At 48.8% G+C, this 24,111-nt stretch overlaps 1 protein-coding gene across 1 annotated transcript; it reads right to left on the bottom strand.

Moving 5' to 3' along the window:
• Positions 1-4,198: 4,198 nt before the first annotated feature.
• On the bottom strand, positions 4,199-13,044 carry Rpl22 (ribosomal protein L22). Its single transcript, XM_041652934.1, has 4 exons — positions 12,994-13,044; positions 11,463-11,567; positions 8,668-8,792; positions 4,199-5,859 (listed from the first exon to the last, which is right to left on the bottom strand). Exons 1-4 carry the CDS (start codon positions 13,003-13,005, stop codon positions 5,715-5,717), a joined length of 387 nt encoding a protein of 128 aa, XP_041508868.1. The 5' UTR covers positions 13,006-13,044; the 3' UTR covers positions 4,199-5,714.
• Between the last annotated feature and the right edge of the window lie 11,067 nt (positions 13,045-24,111).

Below are 24,111 nucleotides of genomic sequence, written 5' to 3' on the forward strand. Positions count from 1 at the left end.
GAAGGCACCTGGCCCCAAGAGGCAGGGTGGTAAACCACGAGCTGCCTCGCTAGCCTTTTACACTCCGGACTCACTCCACCTCGGTTTCAGGCTACCCTTTTCAAAAAAGAAGCAGAAGAAAATGTGTTCCGCACTTAGGGACAGTGGGTGCGATTGATCCAGAAAAATCCGTCGCTTCCCCACCGCCTACGTGCCCTTTCCGAAACACTCCTTTGGGCTGTGTCCAGCTCAAACACACTCAGGTACGGTCTGTGCCCTGGACTCCCACTCAAGACACCTGTCGCCAGGCGGAAGGGTTGATGGCTGCCAGCCCCGCTTGTTAAAGGACAAGCTGGATGCCTAAGCCCCCAGGGAGCAAGACTGGAATTTTAAGTGAGTGTTTTCAGCCTGGTGCAGCCAAGTCTTACCGGCAACTTTAAGAACACAGAAGTTGCAGGGTCCAGCAGGAAGGAGGTCACCAGCTCTTCAGTCCCACAATGTCCAGGAAAGAGAGGGTCATCCTCATGCCATGCCTCTGGCCACCCACTGAAGGAGTGGACCTCACTGCTGCCGGCGAGGACAAGACCTGCCTGACCTGAGATGGTAAAAGCGGGCAGAGCATGGGCTATAACACAAATCCTCCAGCCTGGGCTGAGCACTACATATAGACCCTCAGCTTCCAGTGATCAGACCTGTCACCAGGAGGATTCCCCTCTCTTAGCCCCTTCGGAGAACCAGAAGAAGCGTGCCAGTTTAGCTGAGTGCCCCAGCATAAGACCTATGGAGGAGGTGGCTGCATGTCCTGGGCTGGCCCAAGGCAGCTGATGGGGGTAGAGGTGGAAAGAGCCCTTACCAGTTGCTAAAGCTTTCTTCTCTACACAAACAGCGAGTTGGTGAGCAGAGGCTGGTCTATCCCGCCTCCCAGGAAGGCCCTCAGACCCCCCATCTCACAGGTCACTTTTACGACACTCAGTGAACAGTGGAGGCCACCTGCACAAGGAGAAAGGACCACCCAGCAGGAAGAAGGTGGCTACGATCCAAATGGTCCCCTGGATCTAGGCTGTCCTGCCAAGGGGAGCCCCAGATTGCTGAGGCTTGAGCCTGGACCCTCCCTGGGAGGGCTTGCTCTCCAGGCCACTGGTGTCCCTGTCTGCTAAGGATCCAGGAAAAACAAAAGCAAAAACCCAAGCTCCACCAAAGAAACCCACGATCCATTACCAACCCCCTAGACCTCTCTGCTGGTAGACATTAAACCTTTTCAAAGGTCCCCTGTCCCACCTCAGAGAAACTTGTGACACATTTCACACCACCAGAAAGTCTCCCTTATCCCCACACGAGTGTGTACAGGCATGCAGACGCGCGCGCGCGCGCACACACACACACACACACACACACACCATTAACCTTTGCTCTGAATTCCCAAGGCAAAGCTGGGAAAGTCAAGACATTCAAGAACAGCCCCAACTGCTTAATTTGAAGCAAATTAGAGTCAAGATGTGAGTTGTGCACTCAGGATGCTTCCCAATTACTGCACAGGGGTGGCATTAGCTAACGACCAAAGACCCAAACTGGAATGGTAGTGAAAATCACGCCATGCGTGTGCACACATGCACGAGTGTGTGTGTGTGTGTGTGTTAACTGTAAATCTCCAGTAATTTTTAAAGGATACCCCTTATTAAACTATTAAATGTACATTTTCATGACTATGGACCCAAGATGCCTGATGTTAAAAAGCAATCTCTAACAGGCGAGCATTCCATAACCTGCAGTTGTGAGAACAGCCGACCATTAAGGTTAGTGTCAGGACTCAAGTCTCCTGTTCACTCACACGGGACCTGTAATAACACTCAATGACAAGCTATGAGACATCCTGAAATTTGAAACATAAGTGTGAAATTTTGTCTTTGAAGAATTGAAATAGCTGGTCCTCTCCTGTGTACCCAGTACTACTCCAGTCCTGCACTGTGTGAACACACCCCCAGGAACTGTCTAAAAACAGCAACTTCAACATCTCCACACCAAAGGCCACTTCCTGATTCTGGACTCTGGGGACAGTGTGACAGCCTGCACCTGCAGAGATCAGAACTGCTGGACACCTTCTCTCAGCGGGGGGACTTCACTCGGGATGGCCAGTTGTCCTGGGAGTGGAAGGTCAGTGTCGCTCTGTAGACCAAGACCTAGCTCAGATTGGACATGTTTGCCTCCAAGAGTAGACCTCTTACAGACTAGTGGGAAAAGCTAGACCTCAGAAAGAGAAGCCTTGAGCCAGGGCCCTTAAGTGGGTATGGCAGTCAGCCTGGAGCATTTGATGGGCACTTCCTGGGCTCTGGCTAGGGCTCACTAGACTAGAACATGGCTGCATGGCTATTCTTAAACATCAACAGTATTTTGGCATCATTTAAGAAGTGCACTTCAGGGGGCTGGAGAGATGGCTCAGAGGTTAAGAGCATTGCCTGCTCTTCCAAAGGTCCTGAGTTCAATTCCCAGCAACCACATGATGGCTCACAACCATCTGTAATGGGGTCTGGTGCCCTCTTCTGGCCATCAGGCATACACACAGACAGAATATTGTATACATAATAAATAAATAAATATTTAAAAAAAAAAAGTGCACTTCATCTTTTGGGTGCAGGTTAATGGACGGATGTGTGTGGAAGCCCGGGTCAATGTGGTCTTCCTCAATCAATTGCTCTCTACCTTATTTTTCTTTACATTTTTTTTTAACTTGGAGGAGGGGACACAAGAATGCCATGGTACTCATGTGGAGGCAGAGGACATCTTAAGGAAGTCAGTCCTTTCCACTACATGGGTTTCGGGATCAACTCAGTTCTCCAATGGCCAAGTGCCTTTATTTGCTGAGCCACCTTGCTAGTCCGCCCCATTTTTTAAGATTTATTTTATGTGGGTTTTGTCTCCATGCATGCAGTGCCCAGACTAGAATTACAGATAGTTGTGAGCTGCCACATGGATACTGGAAAGTGAACCCAGGTCCTTTGTAAGAGCAAGTGCTCCCAACCACTGAGCACTCTTTCCAGCTCGCCCCTTCATCTTTCCAGACAGGGTCGTACACTGAATCTGGAGCTTGCTAGTCAGCTACACTGGCTTGCCAGTTGAGTCCCAAGGATCCTCCTGTCTCTGACTTCCCAGCACTGGGATTATGGGAGCAAACCACTGCACCGAGGTTTTGTGGGTGCCCGTGCTCCTGTGGCAAACATCCCCCTCATCCGGTTAGCTGAAGCCTTGTGTAGATAGACACCCTACAACCAGTCCCTCCCCGAGCAAGCAACCTCCAGGCTAATCCACAAACCTGGACAAATCAGTCAACGGGGTTTTCTGTAATGAAATAATCACCAACCAGCCATGTCCACGAGCACTGATCACCCTCTTGTGACACTATCCCCCACTTTGGTTGCCTCTTAGAACAGACCAACAACCTCAAGTCCCTGCTGGCTTCAGCTCTTGCCAGTTCAAGGGACCACATCCCCAGGTGTCCACACTGACCTCCAGGCCCTCCTGAAATTTCCTGACTTTAAAAGGGTTTAAAGGACCCTGCGCTAGGGTCCTCACCTTCCAATAAGCTGTGCCCCACCCTGAGAGGCTCCACATCCCAGGCATTTGGTCAGAGCGGGATCTCAGCACTCAGCAAGGGACCAGCAGGGACCTGTCCATTGGACTGGCTGCTGAGGGGAGGGCGTTACAAATGCACTTCCACTCATGAGAGGCAGGGGCTATGGCACTGGAGGCTTCTCCAAGTAAACCGAGTCTAGACATGAAGCCTCCCCCGCAGATTCTTCCTGGGATACACTAGGAGCAACCCTAACCGGCAGGGAGCACGCCTGTGCCAGCATGGTTTTATGGCTTCCGTGAACTGAAGTCACAGCTTCAAACTCCAGTGTTCTGTGCCAACACTTCCGATAAGGACAGGTAGGGCACAAGGCCAGACAGACAGAAAGTAGACAGGTCTAGAAGGGGGCCTGGACACAGATGCTGTTGTAGGTTTAACAGAATTCAAGTTTACTCTTCACGGTGCCCATCAGAAAAGGGCATCTGTCTGGAAAGCGATTGTCAGTCAACTCCGACCAACCTCTTGGAGGCTGAGCTGTAGAGAGGGGAGGTAGCAGAGAGAAAGGAGACTTTTTCTCCATGCCCAACGCAACGAGCCAGTGAAGGGAAGGTTAACAGGTGTAAAGCAGAAAAAAGAAAGCAAGCCTTGCACGGTGCCAGTAGCCACGTTTAGCCACTTTAATACAAAACGTGAACATTCAAATACAGGAGCTTAGAAAGGGGCAGAAAACGCAGAGTTTCCATTTTATTACAGTTATTCTGGGACCATTTTCTAGAGGCATGTGCTAATCAACCCAGGGTTAATTTTTTTTTTTTTTACAGCCAAACTAGAAATAACCACATGGGAACATCAACACAACAAAGATCTGCAAATCCAAGTCACAAATCTAAGAATTCTAACAATGAGGGGCTGTACATTTAGGTCTAAAGAAAATGCTACCTCCTACAAGAACAGAAGAAAACCAAGACAGTCTGCTTTAAGAAATTTGCATAGAATAGAAAATGCTGGAACTTTTGCTACAAGTGAGATTGCAAAGCCTCAATATGTCAAACTCAACCCCAGAAACATGTTTCCTTGGAGGTGGAGCAGGGCCGACATCTCACGTCCAGCTGATAGACAGAACACAGGCCTCAACTGTAGCCAGCGGCCGTAATCAAGACCTTTAGACACATCAGTTATTAGAAAGCAGGGCGGTTAAGATGCTCCTACACAATTCTGCCTTCAGAGAATTACCCTAAGGAACTTCTCCAAAGTGACCCTTGACAAGGCCTTCCTCTGTCCCAGTGTCTGCTGTGCACACTGCTTGGACAGTTTGCTGTCAAAGAAATTGAACCTAGGGACTTGAGCTTGTTAGGCAAGAGCTCCACCACCAGGCTATAGCCCCAGGCTAAGACTTTTATCACTAAATCCAGTTGTGACCTTCAGTGACAGCATTTCCTGGGCAACCTCTTCTTTACAGCAAAGACCTCCAGCACTTACATTCCCTCCCTGCAAGCCTGCTGAGTCCTAGGCATCGAAGGGCTCCCCTACAGGGAACATCTGGAAGCTGTCTTCAGCACCCTCTGCTGGAAGCTAGAAAAACAGCTTGTTACATAGATTTAGACAAGCTGTGGCTTTATATATATTTTAAGTCTCACTACTAGCCCTTGCTGACCTGACTCACACCTATCCTATGGAGAGAGCACCCTAAAGGCATGGACGCCCAGCGTATTTACAAATCCTTCTATAAAGGGCAGAATAAGCAGCAGCAACACTAAAACCACCTCTTATTTCTACAAGAAGGAAAAAGGTTAGGGCTCCCAACGGTGAACAGCTTGGGAAGCTGTTTTATGGGCTGTCATTTTCCCAGGAAAGCTCCACAGACATCACCGGCTTGCTTTTAGCAAGGAGCACCACACTGTATTCTCACACTGCTGAGACAGGCGCCAGGCCTTTAAGCCTCAGTCGGCTGCCGTGTGCAGGGTCAGATGCAACAGGCTGGCCCCGCTGCACTCGGGCATTACTAATGGATAATTGTCTATATACAAACAAGCAGCAACCAGCTACAGCCCAGGCCTGTCACCTCCAATTTCCTGTCCAACCCACACTGTAGAGATACAATGATAAACCACAGGTTTTGTTCCTAAATTTTATTTATGAATTAATACAAAACATTCCAGACCAATGCGTCTTAATCCTCATCTTCCTCCTCCTCTTCATCCTGGTTAATCTGGAAGTAACGCAGCTCATAGCTCTCTTTGCTGTTGGCGACAACACGCAACCAGTCTCGGAGATTGTTCTTCTTCAAATATTTTTTGGTGAGATATTTCAAATACCTGCAGAAAAAGAACATTTAAGAACTACAGTAGACTGTGGTCTTGCATTCTGAAACATTTTAACTTCATAAAACACAATGAAAACAATTTCAGCCCTCAGAAACAAGGACAGGCCAAGGCAAGTACACCCGAGGCAGTACTCTCCCGAGACCGTCCACCATGTATCCTCAAGAGGCGGTAACAGTGAGAATGCCATTGGCACACACCAGCTGGTCCCCTAAGCAGCCAACACCTACAAAGTGGCCCGCAGTGACCACTGGAAAAGGCAGTGGTAAGTTGACAATTACACGTGTTTTAACACCTTTGCTGAGAGTCACTAACCTTCCAAGCAGCTCCAAGCAGTTCCCACATCCTTCTGCAAACCCCCCTGAGGAGGCAGAAAGGTTGTCAGGGCTATTTGCCAATGTTCTGAGTCCCCTAACTTCTTCAGTGGGATGGCCATCATCCAACACTTGGGCACAGTGAGTATTCCAGAGCTGAGACTCTTGTTATGAATTGGGTCCCTGTTACCTAAGGTGACCTCAAAAACGGCTCAAAAGACCCACCAAGCTCAGCCTGAGACTACAAGCTTATGATGTCTTGCCTCAAGTTTCTTCAGTTTTCTTCCCTGCTCTGCTGGGATCACTCACGGTGCTGCACATTCCCCACACCTGAGCTACCTCTCAGCCATACTGTGTTTCCTTTATTTGTTGCCTTGGCCTGAATTAACTTGCTGTTAAGCCGGGCCATGGTGGCACATGCCTTTAATCCCAACACTTGGAAGCAGAGACAGGTGGATCTCAGTGAGATCCAGCCTGGTCTACAAAGTGAGTTCCAGGACAGCTAGGGCTGTTACACAGAGAAAAACTGTCTTAAAAAACCAGAAGGAGAAAAGAATTAAAAAAAAAAAAAAAAAAAAACCTCAGTACTTAGGGGATCACCAGTTTCCGATCAGCCTGGGCTACATCAAACCCAGCTGCAGCCTATGTCATTGTTTTCTCAGACGCAAAACTTCAGGGTTTCAAAACTCAGAGTAAAACAGCGGCAGAGACAGGAAGAAAAGACGTCCTAGACTCTGAACACCCTCGTCATCGAGAAAGCAAAGTCAACAGGCAAGGCATTTGGAAATGGCGACAGGAAAATCCCAAGTTCAAATCCTGCCTGAGCTATACCCCAAGTTCTCATGGCGGGCCTAGGCAACTTAAGACTCTTGTCTCGAACTCAAAATGAAACAAAAAAGGGACCATGGGACAGTGGCACCAAGATGTAACTCAACGCCTATTGTGTACCAAGTCCTCAAACTCAACTCTCAGTCTCCCTAAAACAGGCTGTGGTGATCAGAATGCATATCTGAGAGACTAAAGCAGGAGTGGTTCCAGGGTAAGGCAGGCCTGAGCTACAGGAGTTCAAGGGTGTGGGGAATATCCTACCTCGTGGATAAGAAGCCTTGCCGGGCGGTGGTGGCGCACGCCTTTAATCCCAGCACTTGGGAGGCAGAGGCAGGCGGATCTCTGTGAGCCTGGTCTACAAGAGCTAGTTCCAGGACAGGCTCCAAAACCACAGAGAAACCCTGCCTCAAAAAAAAAAAAAAAAAAGCCTCCACCCCACGGGCTGCCTGCTGTGCACCGCCTGCCTCACTCAATTTCCAGACTCAGCAGGGCACACTATGAAGAGCTTCTCCAGCCCAACTACATCCCACTCTGCTAAAGCAGCACATCACCACTGTCAGAGTCAGTGTCACACCCTGCAAGGAAAGACTCCACCCAATGCCAAAGGACAGCTTACAAGAAAATCAGAATTAAAAATGAATCTCTCACCTAAGTGTGGCAGCAAGCACCTGTAAGCCCAGCTCTCAAGAGATGGGGACAAGAAGATCAGGCATCAAGGCCAATCTCAGCTACAACTGAGTTTGAGCCCAGTCTGAGCTCAAATGGTGGAGGGGGCTGTCACCACCATGATCTAACAACAAAGAATGCTAGGTGTGGTGGCACCCGCCTTTAATCCTAGCACTGGGAAGGCAGACGCTGGCCAAGTCTCTATTATAGAGACCCTGCCTCAAATAACCAACTGGAAAAAAAACTAACAAAGTCTGAGTCCCTTTTGAAGTTTGTAATGCTGTAGCCTGGAAACAAGTATGGCAATGACAAGCTAAATAAATATACTTCATAGGCCTGGAGAAGGCCCAGCAGTTAAGAGCACATACTACTCTTTCAGGACACGTTCAGAACCCAGCACCCACACCAGGCAACTCATGACCACATGTAACTCTAGCTCCAGGGCACCTGCATATACAAACACATAACTAAATATAAATCTTAAAAAAACTTCTCCAGAGGGCTGAAGAGATGGCTCAGAGGTTAAGAGCATTGCCTGCTCTTCCGAAGGTCCTGAGTTCAATTCCCAGCAACCACATGGTGGCTCACAACCATCTGTAATGAGGTCTAGTGCCCTATTCTGGCCTGCTGGCATACACACAGAACATTGTACACATAATAAATAAATATTTAAAAAAAAAAAAACTTCACCAGAGCTGGGCGGTGGTGGCGCACGCCTTTAATCCCAGCACTCGGGAGGCAGAGGCAGGTGGATCTCTCTGAGTTCTAGGCCAGCCTGGTCTACAAAAGCTAGTTCCAGGACAGGCTCCAAAACCACAGAGAAACCCTGTCTTGAAAAACTAAAAAAAAAACAAGCTTCACCAGAGGCAGAGGTGGATCTCGGCAAGTTCGAGGCCAGGCAGTGCTACACAGAAACGCTATCTCGAAAAGCTAAAACAATACATAAATTATTCTACTTGTCAGTGGCAATGCTCACACCACTCACTGCCTTTACCTTTTGGAGAAAGGCACCTCGGAGGTGACAGTGATCTTGCTCTTGCTACGTTCGATGGTCACAACCCCTCCGCCGAGATTCCCAGCTTTGCCGTTCACCTTGATTCTCTCCTGGAGGAACTGCTCCTGCAGAAAGCACCAGTGAGTGCAGTGCGCTTCCCATCTCCAGTACAGACTACTCAGACTTTCTCCCAGCACTAAACTACAGGCTCCTTTAAAATCTTCAGTCTTTCTAGGCATGTGCGTGTATGCACACATGTGCGTGTGCCATGGTGTCTGGCTATCAGAGGACCACTGTGTGGGGTCGGATCCCTAAGTGGGTTCTAAGGACCAGACTTAGGCCATGAAGCTTACAAACAAGTCCGTGAAGATGGCACTAGTCAACATAATCTCATGCAATTTGAAGATAATACTGGCACAAAATCCTTGACTGTTTCCATGCATGACGACATGTGCCCCACACGGAGAGCTTAAAGGGCAGCACACTCGTGGACAAAGGGTAAAGAGTAAGCCAGGGCAACAATGAGATCCTACCTATCTCAACATAAAAACCAAAGGGTCAAGAGTAAGCAGGAGACCAAGAGCCAAACTTTTATAGGAACATGCAAAGCTGCAAGCAACCTCTGAGCCTAAGGAGCACGAAGCACAGTTCTTAGCATTAGAGAGGGAGTCTCCACCTAGTACACAGAGAGACAAACACTGACACAAACAGTTACAGACCTGCCTGGAGTCACCTGCATGGTACAGCAGAAGCGGCAGGGACCCGTGAGCCCAGACATACTCTGCAAAGCACCATGTGACCAGGGCAAGCCATTCACCTCAGGCTTCAGGGACCTCCGTCCAAAAGGGACTTTTTTGTTTTGTTCTGTTGCCACTGCAATGAGATGAAGTCCCTTTCAGCTCGACACTACAATTTTTAGGGACCGAAGATGTGAGATGTGGCTCAATGACAGCTAAGAATGCCCACTTAGCTCGTCTGAGGTCCTGAGTTAAATTCTGGGACAAGTATTTAAAACTGCGACACAGAACTAACTGTTAGCTGCTGCGGTGGGCAGGACCAGAAAACAGGTCTTCTAAAGGAAGTCCTTAGCAGAGTCCTTCTAAAGAGAGTCCTTAGAGAGTCGGAAGGGAATGGTGTGCTGAAGGCCACAGTGGTGACACCAGGCAGGGCCAACAGAGAAATGCCAAACAGAAGTCACCAAGGACTGCAGAGACTTCCACTCTTCAGAGGACCTGAGTTCGTTTCCCAGCACCCACGAGGCAGTGTATAACCATCCCTAACTTCAATTCCAGGGGATCTGACCCGCTCTGACTTCCAAGGGCATAGGGCATACACATGGTACACAGACATATATGTAGGCAAAACACTCACACATTAAAAAAAAAAATTTTTTTTATAGGGTCTTTCGTTGTCCTGCAACTCAGTATATAGACCACGCTGGCCTCGAAGTCAGAGATCCACCTGCTTCCACCTCCCAAAAACTGGGGTAAAAGCAACTGCCACCACGTATAGCAATCAATCAATCAATCAATCAATAATTGCTTTTTAATGAAGAAAAACAGAAATCAGCCAGGTAGTGGTGGCTCACGCCTTTAATCCCAGCACCCAGGAGGCAGAGGCAGGTGGATCTCTGATTTTTTAGGCCAGCCTGGTCTACAGAGCGAGTTCTAGGACAGGCTCCAAAGCTACAGAGAAACTCTGTCTCCAAAAACAAAAAAAAAAAAAATTGAATATCTTTTTTAAGGAAGGAGAAAAAAAAAAAAAAAGAAACTGCCAAGTCAGGCGTGGTGGCCTACACTTTTAATCCCAGCACCCAAGAAGCAGAAACAGGTGGGTTTCTGGGAGTTTGAGGCCAGTCTGGTCTACAAAGTGAGTTCCAGGACAGCTAGGGCGGTTACACAGACAAAACCCATCTCAAAAAAACAAAAAGGAAAGAAAAAAGAACCCACCAACATGCAAAGGACCAAAGCCATGGAGAAGTCACTGGATAAAGGACACGGGCCAACTGAGGCCCATCTGAGGCAGACGTCCCCACAAGGTTAATTCCATTTGCACCACTAATGGCTGTTAAGTTTAATTTTCAATTTTTTGGAAATGATTGTTCTTGACAACACTTAACCTTCTGGAATGTGAAAAACAGATGTAACTTTAGGAGATGTCTACATACAAAGGCCCCAGTCCCAAGAGCCAAAATTGGGCTGCAGAGACAATTCTAGATTAAGGGGAACATAGGGATACTGGGAATAGGGCAAAAAGTCAGGACAGGGCTGGAGATGACTGGTTCCCAGCACCAACATACATCGGCCTCTAACTCTGGTTCCAGAGAATTCAATGCCTTGGCCCTGCTCTGTCCCCGAGGGCACTGCACACACATGGTGCAGACATACATGCAGCAAACATGATACATAAAATTTAAACAGGAGGGAACCTCAGGACAGCACCAAGTCTGTATTTAAAAAAAAGAAAAAAGCCCCAAAGACAGCCCAGCAAGCAGATTAAAGCAAACACACTCAGGCCTCAATGCTGTGGTGGACTGCTGCGCTTCACCTAAGGATCCAGAGGCCCAGGATGAAGTTGCCCATACAGATTAAACCCAACAAAGTACAGCAGCAATGATGGGCCCACGGAGTTTACCTGATTCTGGGTAAGATCTTCTGTCACCCACACGCCACGGCCTGTCTATTCTTATCTCATTTAGGGACAGAAGTGGGACTGCCTACAAGCCCAACGAAGACCTATTCCAAGAGGGTCCCAACCGTATTCCCAGTCCAGAGGAGCAACAGAATATCACTTACGAAATTAGCAGCGTCCATGATCCCATCTTCTACAGGGTGGGTGCAATCAAGGGTGAACTTCAAAACCTGCTTCTTTTTTTTGCCCCCCTTCGCCACAAGCTTTTTCTAAGGGTACAGAGAAAACACAGGTGAAGCCTCCGGTAGCACTTCCCACAATTTAAACAAAGCATGTCAGAGGCATCAAAGTCCTTTACAAACAGTAAACCAAGGAGATGAGGGGTCGGTTTCCTTCAAGAGTGCCATGTTTTACATGCTAAGGGAAGAGGGGGAATCATTAACACTCCTGTCCCCTTCAATCTCTCCAGACACCCCAATCTTTACAACCATGAGTGTTTCCCAAAGAAATACTCCTTTACACACCTGTAACACAAGCATACATGCGCCTTACACACTCAGATTACAGCACTTCACCTTGGTCCTTAGCGCCTAATCCCTGGACCTTCTCAGGAATAGCCAAGGAACTTGACAAATGGTTCAAGGTGTGGCCAACGATTTCCCCTGGCTGAACCAGTGAATTCAGCACTTCCAAACTACACCCAAGAGGGTCCAGTTTACTTTTACAAAGTAACACTCGTCAACCGTCTCTACAGACATTGTAACTTCTAAGAACTCACCTGAATCTCTACTAGTAAAAGGTTAGCAGGTCACGCACGGCACACTCTCCCTTCGGGTTCAAGAGACCGTACACAACTGGCACTCAACTTTCCAGTGACTACAAAATTGCTACATTCAATGTATCTTCCCACTACCAACCAAAATGACTGCTTTTAAATCTAGCTCCGGGAAAGGACGGATCAGTAAGAGGACCTGCCCACAAGAGACCCCAAAAGTTCCCAACAGGAGTCTAACCCAAAACCACATCGATGTACTGAAGCCGAGGTAGAAAGACTAAGACAACCGGAAATACACCTAAGAGCCCCAACTAAAAGATAATACACCACCTAAAACCATTATTGTTTAAGTAGAGCGACCTCCAGATAGAGCCTGACATAAAGACACCGCACAGCCCATCCCTCAGACAAGAGAACGAAATCGGGTCTTCGTCGCCCAACACAGAAAGGGCCTGTATACAGCTGCACTCTAATGCAAGCAGCTTGCTCGAGGGGTGCTACAAAAATCCTTCTCAAGCCCAACCGCGGCTCTGAAACCCGGTCGCCCCATGGAGGGCCATTTCCACCCGGCTGCACAGGGTCACATCCGTCTTGCCGGCCCCTCGCTCAAATAGCCGGGCGCGGGCCCGGAGCCCAAGGCTGGGTCTCGAGGTCGGTCGGTATCCAGCCCGCAAGCCCCGAGCAGGATCCGATCCGCCACCCCGAGCAGTCCCGGCTCTCCCCACCGCCCCGATCCGCGGCCTCCTCCGCCCACAACGTGCTGGGCCCGGCCGAAGCCCCGGTCTCCTGCGCCCCGCCTGCCAGGCCATCCCAGCCTGACGCTGCAGGGCGCAGTCCCCCACGCCGTCCTGAGCCCGAGCCAGCCCACCAGGCCCACGTGCCGATCCGGCAGCCGCGGCCTCACGCGGAGCCATACTAACCACGGGCGCCATGGCGGCAGAGGAGGCAGAAAGGGAGGGGGGCGCACTACGCAGGCGCGAAGAGCCCGCTGCGCGCGGAGCACGCAAGAAGCCAGGCAGCCTTAATCGATCGGCACTGCCGCTAGATCGCCGCGGCCCAGCCGCGCAGGGGCGATCGGGCAGCTATTGGTTTTCCCGGGGCAGGGTCGGCAGCCGGGAAAGGAAGGAGTCCAGATGGACCGTCCCACTGCAACTACCGGAGGGGAACCAGGCGAGCCCAAAGAGAGAGAAAGGGGAGAGCTCTACTTTTAAAAGTCTTGAAAGATTAAGACAAACGTTCCCTAAACAGGCAATTACCAGCTGGCCAGATGACAATCTAACGCAGTTACTTGAGGAGATTGGGGCTATCTCTTTTTGATCACAGAGAAAATTAGAATTCCCAATGTCCGCCAGGCCGGGTACCTCACTCCCCTGAGCCCACCACTCTGGAGGCAGAGGCAGGAGGATGCCGCAGGAGCGTAGCTAGTTTGAAGCCAGTTTGGGCTACACTATCGAGTTCCAGGCCTACCAAGGTACACAGTCAAACCCTTAAGAAAGAAAAAGTTCCAGGACTATATTTCTTCATCCTAAAGAAAACGCCCAGCTTGGAAGTTCATGACACCCACGTGACTAGCCTGCCTTCTGCGGCTAGCAGCACGCTCCAGCTTGATCCCACAGATTTCAGTCTGGCGCCCTCTGCCTTCTAGCTCCCCAGTTCCCAAAGCCTTCCCCAGCTTTCCAGGACCACCCAGATCCGGTCGGTGCAGGGTCCTGTTTAGCCGCTCTCAGCCCCCAGCTCACCAGCCTCACGCAGCGAAGTGAGGGTTTTAATCCGTCGCTAGACAGCTCGTTGGCATGGCGTCTTGTTTTCATCGGGAGTTTCCTCTGGGATCCCGAGTTGTGATCACTGCACAATCCAGTTCTGTCTCCTGGAATTCCTTAAAAGCACCGTCTTGACTTAATAATCTTTGGAGGAAACACACCATGCTGATTGGTGTGTTTAAAGTCAGTGTCTGAAGTCAGCTACTCAGGCTTCAAAGCCGCCTGCAGTTTTCTTTCCTATTTGGTTTGATTATCCTAGTCTTTTGTTTGGTGTGTTAAGACAGAGCCTTATTCCTTATCATTCTATAGTCCAGGCTGGCCTGGGAAGCACTGTGTCCTCCAAGCTGGCCTTTGACTCAGCAATCCTGCCTTGTTCTCCCAAATTCTGAGATTACAGGGGTGAACCAACATACCAGGGGCAGCTTGTTGCTCTTGCCTTTGCAATGCTGAAGCTGGGCTCTGCAAATCTTTCTGCTTTGGCACCCACACCCAGGTAAGTCCTATAAGAAGTGACTTTGAAGCCGGGCGGTGGTGGCGCACGCTTTTAATCCCAGCACTCGGGAGGCAGAGGCAGGCGGATCTCTGTGAGTTCGAGGCCAGCCTGGTCTCCATGCCTGTTGCTGTTACCGGCTCTTGCTTCTGTCGCTGGCAGAAGAACATATATTCCAGAACAGTTATAAATCCAGTCCAACACATCTGTAGACCCCAGCACCGTGTTGTGATGTGTGTGTGCATGCGTGCATATATGCATATGTATGTGTGTGTGTGTGTGTACATGCTACAGTGTACATCTGGGGGTCAGAGGACAACTTACAGAAGTCAGTCCTCTACTTCCCAAGAAGTCATATTGTCAGATTTGGGGCAAGGGAAAACTTTTAAAAATAAAATTTATTATTTTTAGTGGGGGAGGCATACCACACTCTTGTGTGGAGGTAGAGAACAAACTTTGGGATTCTCACCTCCCATTGTGTGGGTCCTGGGGATCAAACTTGGGTTGTCAGGCTCTAAAACAACCATCTTTCCTCTCTGCACCATCTGAGCCAAAAAAAAAAAAAAAAACACACACAACAACTAAACAAACCCCTTAAGTCTTCAGTTAAAAAAAAAAAAAAACAGACAAAAGCTGGGCATGGTGGTTTACACCTTGCCATAGGAAGTGTTACAGCTTGTATTAGCCTGCCTACTGGGGCGTGGCCTCTCTTACTATTTACAGGGAAGCTGAGCGTGCCTGGGCCCCTTCTCTCTCAGTCCCCTTGCTCCATTGGGTCGCGTGATTCAACCTGTCAAGCGGAGAATTCTGATTTGTGCCTTAATAAATGCCTATGTATTTCTTTTTTTTTTTAATATTTATTTATTTATTATGTATACAATATTCTGTCTGTGTGTATGTCTGCAGGCCAGAAGAGGGCACCAGACCTCATTCCAGATGGTTGTGAGCCACCATGTGGTTGCCGGGAATTGAACTCAGGACCTTTGGAAGAGCAGGCAATGCTCTTAACCACTGAGCCATCTCTCCAGCCCCGCCTATGTATTTCTTATTTCTGAGCTAGTGTGGGATTTCTTTTAAGCATCCGACCGCCATAACTTCCGGTACAATACCTGTGGTCTAAGCACTCGGGAGGCAGAGGCAGGCGGATCTCTGGGAGTTCGAGACCAGCCTGGTCTACAAGAGCTAGTTCCAGGACAGGAACCAAAACCACAGAGAAACCCTGTCTCGAAAATAAAAAAAAAAAAAAAAACAGCAGCAAGTTAAATGAACCTGTCTGCCTGGGGTGTCTGAGCCGTCAGTCACCTGGGAGAGGTCAGCAATTCGCTCATCGGTATTTTGAGACAAGGTCTCACTCTGTAGCTCTGTAGCCCTGTCTAGCCTCAAACTCACACTAATCCAGCTTCCTTTGCCCACAAGTGCTGACTGAGGAAGACCTGTGCTACCATGGCTGGGAAAATTAGCAAAAAAAAAAAAAAATTTATTTGTCTGTTTCCCTCTGCACAGCAGTTTCTCTAGGATTCTCCAGATGCAGCCTTTGAAGGAAGTGTGGTTTGTTAAGGAGAAGTTTGCCATCTGGGAGGAAGCCTGGGAGGGAGCGGCGGACTCTCCTGAGGCCGACTGTCCAGGGCTTGTTTCACTCTACCTTGTCCTTGCTTCTCTGAAAACACAGGAAGCGGAAGGGAAGAGGGCCAGCCTCCTGACTTTCCTTGCCTGGTGGTGGCACGGGTGGACCTCCCAAGCCAGCTCCAGTGCCCTCATTGGAGGGGATACCAGCGAGGTGTCTAGGCGACAGGAAAGCCCCACCTCTCCAGCAGCCCCCACGCCGGGATAAAAAGCCCTGCAAGAACTTCTGGAAAACCTTCTCCTCTTGCAAATAACCCCGCCCTGGCCACCCCTGGAAATGCATCCATAGTCTGAATAAAGAGTGTCGGGCAGCATGGAGCTTTCCTAGGCCATGTGAAAATTACTAAATTTCAGTAATGGCCACTACAAATATTGGTGAAATAAGAAACCCATAGGGAACCCTCCAACTCAAAATTTGGTGGTGCTTGCCAGAGTGTATCCAGCAGGACCACTGGGCTTCCGTCCTAGTGCTGGGAGAGAGGGCTTCTCTTCTCTCAATTGAAAACAGCTAAAATTGTGTGTGTGTGTGTGTGTGTGTGTGTGTGTGTGTGTGTGTGTGTGTATACAGCACACAATTTTTTCAACAAGGTCTGTGTAAGCTCAGGCTAACTTCAAACTTCCAGTGTAGCCAAGAATGACCTTGAAATGACCCTACTGCCTCTACTCCTCAAGGGCTCAAGGTAGCATTTTTAAGAGTTCCAAACAGCACCTTCAGTTTATTTTTGGCTTTTGGAGATTGGGTCTCACATATAGCCCACTTGGTCTTGAACTCACAGCCTGTCTTCATCTCTTGAGTGCTGGGATTACAGATGCACCCTTGCAGCCAGCTCTATTCCAGTCTGTTTTAATATGAGTTGCCTAATTTAAAGTCTCCCCAGACCTGAGGCAGAGTGCGTGCCCACAGCCACAGGGTCTCCCCTGCTCCTCAGCACTGAAGTTCACAAGCCAGTGAGCAACACTGCTCAACCAGCACCCTGGTTATTCCTCATAGTTTAGCTAAAATTAATTTTGAAACTAATGTTGTGCTGTTAAGCTGAAACCATGCTGACATGCTTATAAAAGTTATATTCAAATTCGCTCTGCAGCAGTTTTAATTAGAAATATTAATTTGTTACATTTCTTTTCCCCGCCTGTAGCTTCAGTTTTACTTTGCGAGAAAAGACATCTAACAAAAGTATCACACTGAGCAGCGCTGCCCCATCCAGCCATTTGGAGACGGGGAGTCACGGTTTAGCCCTGGCTGGCCCGCACCTTGGTGTGCAGACCAGGCTGGCCTCCAGTGCACATTGAGCCGCCTCTTTCTGCCTCTCATGTGCTGGGACTTGGGGTGTGTACCACATTGCCTGGCTTGCCTTGACTTCTGAGACAGGTACCCCCAAAATCCAGTATCCATGATGAATGAGAGAAAGGGGGGGAGGCCATGACTGCTCCTAGGTGTGGTGGAGAACGTTTACCGTAGATAAAAGCCAGAGGCAGGAACAACTGGGAGAGTCCAGAGTGATGTGACCAGGCTGAGCTGGGCCATGTGAAGAGATGGGGAGTGAGGGGGAAGCAGGTGCAGCAGCCAGGAGGCCAAAGGTAAAAGGGGAGGTTACCAAAATGCCTGGATTATATAGGAAGAGCCTCTGGGGAAGGGCAACCCAGCCCCTAGGCTGAAGAGTTCAGGGCAGAGGGCAGGTGTGCCAGCCATACCCTGTAACAGGTAGGGACTGAGGGATGCTGGGAGAACCTGGCAGCCAGATCGGCTTTGATGAGTTAGACACCTCAGCTGCTTGTCCCGGGCTTGAAACTTAACACACACTTAATGCGCAATTGTCACGGCAGCTTTTCATTTTAATTTCCAGTGAGTAACAGATGAGAGGCCATTCCGTGTCTGATCTGACAGCGAGCAGCACTGACCTCCCAGCTAAGCAGGATGTTGGTCTTCCCCAGGAAGCAGAAGAGAAATCGCTATTCCCAAGTCTAGCATGTTTTAATTCTCCCCCATAGCCCTGAAATCCTTTCCAGTCCCACACACTTGAACTGTTGAGCCACGGTCATTAGGAGAAACACTAAGTGTGAAGGCTCGAGATGCTAAACTTTTGTTCACTGCGCACGTGGCGTCAGCACGGCTGCAGACAACAGTTCTCTAATCCACTGTGTTGCTTCCAGGGATCAACCCAGGGTTCTCAGGCTTGGGAGCGATCGCCTTTAATCACTGAGTTGTCTTGCAGACTACCAAGACTGTGGCAGGTTGGGTGTGGTGGTTTAGGGCGGTGATTGCTGCCCTCAGGAGATTGGGACAGGTGGGTTGCTGTGAGTTCAGGATCAGCCTTGGCAGTGGCTGAAGGCCACTGCAGTGGGTGGGTCTTTCTTTCAGTGCTGGCAAGAGGCTGGGACGCAACTGCCTAGGTGTGAACCACAAAGCATACAGTTCTGCATCTAGAATTACGTCGGTTTCTGAGAGTCGGACCTAAAATGGGGGAAAAGCCCAGGGCTGGCTCACCAGGATGAGCTTCATCCTCTTCTCTGGACACCAGGGAGCAGACTCCAACTGTGACTGCTGACTTGGCTCTGTGCTCCTCAGAGCTGAGCCTGGCCGGCAGTGATTACTAGCTGAGTAAGGCAACATAGTGATGGATGGAGCTGCATCTCAATCTGCACAGCAGCCTAGGAACCAATGCTGGGTCGGTGTACTGGTGGCCGATGTCTGGCTGAATGGCCAAAGAGGCTCCAGAAACTGGTCTTGAAATTTTTTTTCTAGAATAGAAGTCTACTAGTGTTTTAAATTCACCGGGAGTCTTCTCTGCACTGTCCTTGAGGCTGTGAATTTACCTTAGCTATGCACCCCCTGGAAGACAATAAAGCTAATGATCCTGCCAGGCAGTCTGTTGGTTCAGGCTACCTAACTTCAGGACTTTGTTGTTGGCCTCAGCTGTGTTAGACTGTCAGCGGTTTGCAGGTATTTGGCCTTGATATGCTCACAGGGGGTGGCACTATTAGGAGGTGTGGTTCTGTTGGAGTGGGTGTGGCCTTGGAGGAATGTGTCACTGTAGGGGTGGGCTTTGAGGTTTTCCATGCTCAGGACACCATCCAGTGTCTCAGTTAACTTCCCGTGGCCTGCAAGATGCAGGACTCTAAGCCACTCCTCCAGCACCGTGTCTACCTGTGGGCCGCCATGATGATAATGGACTAAACCTCTGCAAACTGTAAGTGAGCCACCCCAATTAAATGTTTTCCTTGTAAGAGCTGCTGTGCCAGGCAGTGGTGGTGCTCGCTTTTAAACCCCAGCACTTGGGAGGCAGAGGCAGGCAGATCTGTGACTTCAAGATCAGCCTGGTCTACAGAATGAGTTCCAGGACAGACTCCAAAGCTACAAAGAAACCCTGTCTCAAAAAAAACAAAAAAACAAAAAAAAACAAAACCCTAACTGAGACAGAATGGATCCATATACTCATGAGGACCTGAGTTTGGGTCCCTGGCACTCATGTAAAGAAAGCCAGGAGATGTAATGTCCACTTGTGAGCTGACTCCAGTGTTGGGGTCAGAGGCAGACCCTGCGAGTTCAGTGACTAACCCATGTGCCTGAAATGGCCAGCTTCAGGTTCTGTGAGAGACTCTGTCTTGCTGTGGGATCATGCTCTTGTACCCGGTAAAGATTTGCCACGTGTATTGATTTAATGGAATGCTGATTGGCCAGTAGCCAGGCAGGAAGTATAGGTGAGGCATCCAGACTAGGGGAATTCTGGGAAGAGAAAAGGCTCGGTCTGCAGTCACCACCCAAATGCAGAGGAAGCCAGATGAGAATGCCTTACTCATAAAAAGTACCAAGCCACGTGGCTAAACATAGACAAGAATTATGGGTTAATTTTAGTTGTTAAGAGCTAGTTAATAATAAGCCTGAACTAATAAGCCAAGCAGTTTATAATTAATATAAGTCTCTGTGTGTTTCTTTGGGACTGGACAGCTTCAGGCCCCGGTGAAATAGAAACTTCTGTCTACACTGTCACAAATGAGCTTGAGAGGGAAAGGAAGACAGCCCGTCAGCCTCTGGCTTCTCATGCGCCCACATGGGTTGTTACACCTGTGTTACACACACAGCTATACTACACACACACACACACACACACACACACACAAATAAATAAAGAAAAAAACTGTAAAGGGTAAAGAGGTAACTTCCTGCATCAGGATTTAGGTATACTGTTTCCTTTTTAAAAAGATTTATTTAGGGCTGGAGAAATGGCTCAGAGGTTAAGAGCATTGCCTGCTCTTCCAAAGATCCTGAGTTCAATTCCCAGCAACCACATGATGGCTCACAACCATCTGTAATGGGGTCTGGTGCCCTCTTCTGGCCTGCAGGCATACACACAGACAGAATATTGTATACATAACAAATAAATAAATATTTAAAAAAAATTTATGGGGGCTGGAGAGATGGCTCAGAGGTTAAGAGCATTGCCTGCTCTTCCAAAGGTCCTGAGTTCAATTCCCGGCAACCACATGGTGGCTCTGTAATGAGGTCTGGTGCCCTCTTCTGACCTGCAGACATACACACAGACAGAATATTGTATACATAACAAATAAATAAAAAAATATTAAAAAAAAAAAGCCGGGCGGTGGTGGCGCACGCCTTTAATCCCAGCACTTGGGAGGCAGAGGCAAGCGGATCTTTGTGAGTTCGAGACCAGCCTGGTCTACAAGAGCTAGTTCCAGGACAGGCTCCAAAACCACACAGAAACCCTGTCTCGAAAAAACTAAAAAAAAAAAAAAAAAGATTTATTTATTTACTGGGTGGTGTTGGTGCATGGCTTTAATTCCAGTGCTCAGGAGGCCAGCAGATCTCTGTGAATTAAAGGGCAGCCTGGTCTACAGAGCGAGTTCCAGGACAGACTGCAAAACTACAGAGAAACCCTGTCTCGAAAAACAAAAACAAAAAAGATTTATTTATTTTATATAGTGTTCTGCCTGCCCACCAGAAGAGGGCACCAGATCTCATTACAGATGGTTGTGAGCCACCATGTGGTTGCTGGGAATTGAACTCAGGACCTCAGGAAGAACAGCCAGTGCTCTTATCCTCTGGGCCATCTCTCCAGCCCCAGAGCACACTTGTTCTTGTTTTTGTGTTTTGATGACAGAGTCTATGTAGTCCTGGCTATCCTGGAACTCACTGTGTAGACCAGGTTGGCCTCAAGCTCAGAGATCCACCTGCTTCTGCATTCTGAGTGCCCCCACACCAGTTTAGAGCGTGCCTTTCTGTAGCTGGTGTAGTCAGGATATGGCCAGTGTCACAGACCTGGTCAGCTGACTCATCCACTCTAACCCAGAGTTTATCACTGGTTATTTGACTGCTGAGGAAGAGTTGAGTGTCCTTCACTTCCTCCACAGGGTTTGTATTTTTGGGGTAACAGCAGAGGATGCCAGGCTTTGGAGCCTTGCTTGGCCCAGTAAACTCAAGGGACACACCTTGCACATCTTAATCAGTAGCTTCCACGGGAACAAACCAGGAAAGAAAGCATCTAGTTATTTGACAAAAGAGACACTCTCTTTTTAGGTGGGGAAGAAGCAAGAGCAGCCAAGCAACCCATTATTTATGACTTCTTTCTGTGGCCGCATCTCATGTCACTGTGCTGGTCTGAAGACGTCCCCATAAGTCCCAGGCATTTGGATGCTTGGTCCCCGGCTGGCAGATGTTTGAGGAGGATCAGGGGAAATACGTCACCTGAGGGGTGATGTTTCAGAGGATGAGGACGTTATCTGCTCTGCCTGTGGTCCGAGACGTGCATTCCCTGTTGTCAGTGCCTTGCTCTCATCATGGACTTAACCATCGGGAACCGTAAATCCAATTCAACTTTGTGTGTGTGTGGGGGGGGGGGTTATTTTATCTATGGGTGTTTTGCCTGCATGTGTGTCTATGCACCATGTGTCTGGCTGGAGCCAGAAGAGGTAACACCTGTGGAACTGGAGTTATGAACACTTGTGAGCCACCTTGTGGTGCCAGGAATCCAACCCAAGTCCTCCGTAAGAGCCAGTATTGTTGTTGTTGTTGTTTTTCAAGACAGGGTTTCTCTGTGTAGCTCTGACTGTTCTAGAATAATAATAAGTAATAATAATAATAAATAAATAAATAAATCTTTTTTTTTAGATTTATTTATTATGTATACAACTTTCTGCCTCCATGTATGCCCGTACGCCAGAGGAGGGCACCAGATCTCATTACAGATGGTTGTGAGCCACCATGTGGTTGCTGGTTAAGAGCATTGCCTGCTCTTCCGAAGGTCCTGAGTTCAATTCTCAGCAACCACATGGTGGCTCACAACCATCTGTAATGGGGTCTGGTGCCCTCTTCTGGCCTGCAGGCATAACACAGACAGAATATTGTATACTAATGAATAAATAAATATTTTAAAAAATGAAATGTAAAGTTCTAGTCCTTGAAAGCTATTAGGATAATAAAGGAAGACAGGTTAATAGTTAGTCATCTATAACAATCAAACTTATAGTCATGTTAGGTATGTTTTCAAGGTTAGAGATATATTTTTTATTTATTTATTTATTTATTTATTTATTTATTATGTATACAATATCCTGTCTGTGTGTATGCCTTCAGGCCAGAAGAGGGCACCAGACCCCATTACAGATGGTTGTGAGCCACCATGTGGTTGCTGGGAATTGAACTCAGGACCTTTGGAAGAGCAGGCAATGCTCTTAACCTCTGAGCCATCTCTCCAGCCCTAGAGATATATTTTAAATAGATAGATGATCTTCAAACACTTCAGAGATCTTCAGAATATGGAATTTAAAATGTTTTAATAACAAAGATTTTCATGGCAGTGAGACACATCTGTTCCTGGCAGCACCAATCTACTTCAAAAGAAATGATGGGCATGGAAGAACCTCCAAAGGCACTTGCTGCCAGGCCTGATGACCCAAGTTCAATCCCAAAACCAAAAGGATGAGAGAACTGACTTCTTCAAGCTGCCCTGTCATCTCTACACACACACACACACACACACACACACACACACGCATGAATAACATAATATAAATTTTTCAGAAAGGAGAACAGGTAATTATACATAGAATTTGCTGCCTTCTGGCAAACTCCAGTTTATCTTTTTTTTTTCTTATGTACACAATATTCTGTCTGTGTGTATGTCTGCAGGCCAGAAGAGGGCACCAGACCTCATTACAGATGGTTGTGAGCCACCATGTGGTTGCTGGGACTTGAACTCAGGACCTTCGGAAGAGCAGGCAATGCTCTTAACCTCTGAGCCATCTCTCCAGCCCCTCTGGTTTATCTTTTAAAACCCAGCCACAGCTTTGGTCTCAACCTCCCACCCAAACCCACCCCTCTTTGAACATGGGGCTTTTCACAAGCATTGATCCATGCAAGTCTTAACCTATCATGCGGAGATCAAGTCAGGGAAGTCAGTAACTCGCCTGAGTACCACAACCCACTAAGGAAGGCCTAGGACCCCAAAGCGCACCCTCATCTGAACCTAAGTATGTTGTGGACCGTCTGCTGCTCTCTGGAGCCCCCAGCTGGCCATGGGGGAAATGGGGCTATGAAGACCCACTGTTCCCTCTCTGGTCCGGAGTCAGAGAGTTCCAGTTTAGCCCGGGAGGCCGCGTCCCTCTAACTGAAGATCCGGGAGCCCGGTGTCGGCTACCTTTGGTCTGTGCTCCAAACTCAAGGCGAGGTCTAGTGGCGTCTGGGACCCTCAGAGCGTGTTCTTCGGGGCTTTCTGGACACTGGGTCAAGCGGCGAGACTGCGGACCAGGCTCAGCAAAGCAGCAACACCTTGAGGAAGGAGCACTAAGGGACCTTAGTCGCGGTCACCCAGAGGACGTGGGGCGGAGAATTGCAAACGGTGGGAGGGAGAGAAGGTGGGAGAAGTGATAGAGGGGAGGAGGCACCGTTCAGCCTGCCGACCTGACCTTCTAGGGCCAACCACTCCCCGGCAGAGCCACAGCAGAAGGACTGTGAGAGAGGTGAGTGAGCGGTGGCAGGGCCCCTCTCCAACAGTCCGCCCCAACCCCGCCCTGCTGGGGCGCTACCGGCATTCCGGCATTCCAGCATCCCAAAGCTACTTGCTAAGTCTTGTCTAGGAGGGCTAGGTAGGAGGGAGGTGGTCTGGGCCCCAGGAATCCCAGTCATTGTCCTGAACTGTTCATCCACGCAA

Source organism: Microtus oregoni, unplaced genomic scaffold, assembly GCF_018167655.1.
Source record: "Microtus oregoni isolate MIOR12 unplaced genomic scaffold, Mior012 000005F_ref0000423, whole genome shotgun sequence".
Lineage (NCBI taxonomy): Eukaryota > Metazoa > Chordata > Mammalia > Rodentia > Cricetidae > Microtus > Microtus oregoni.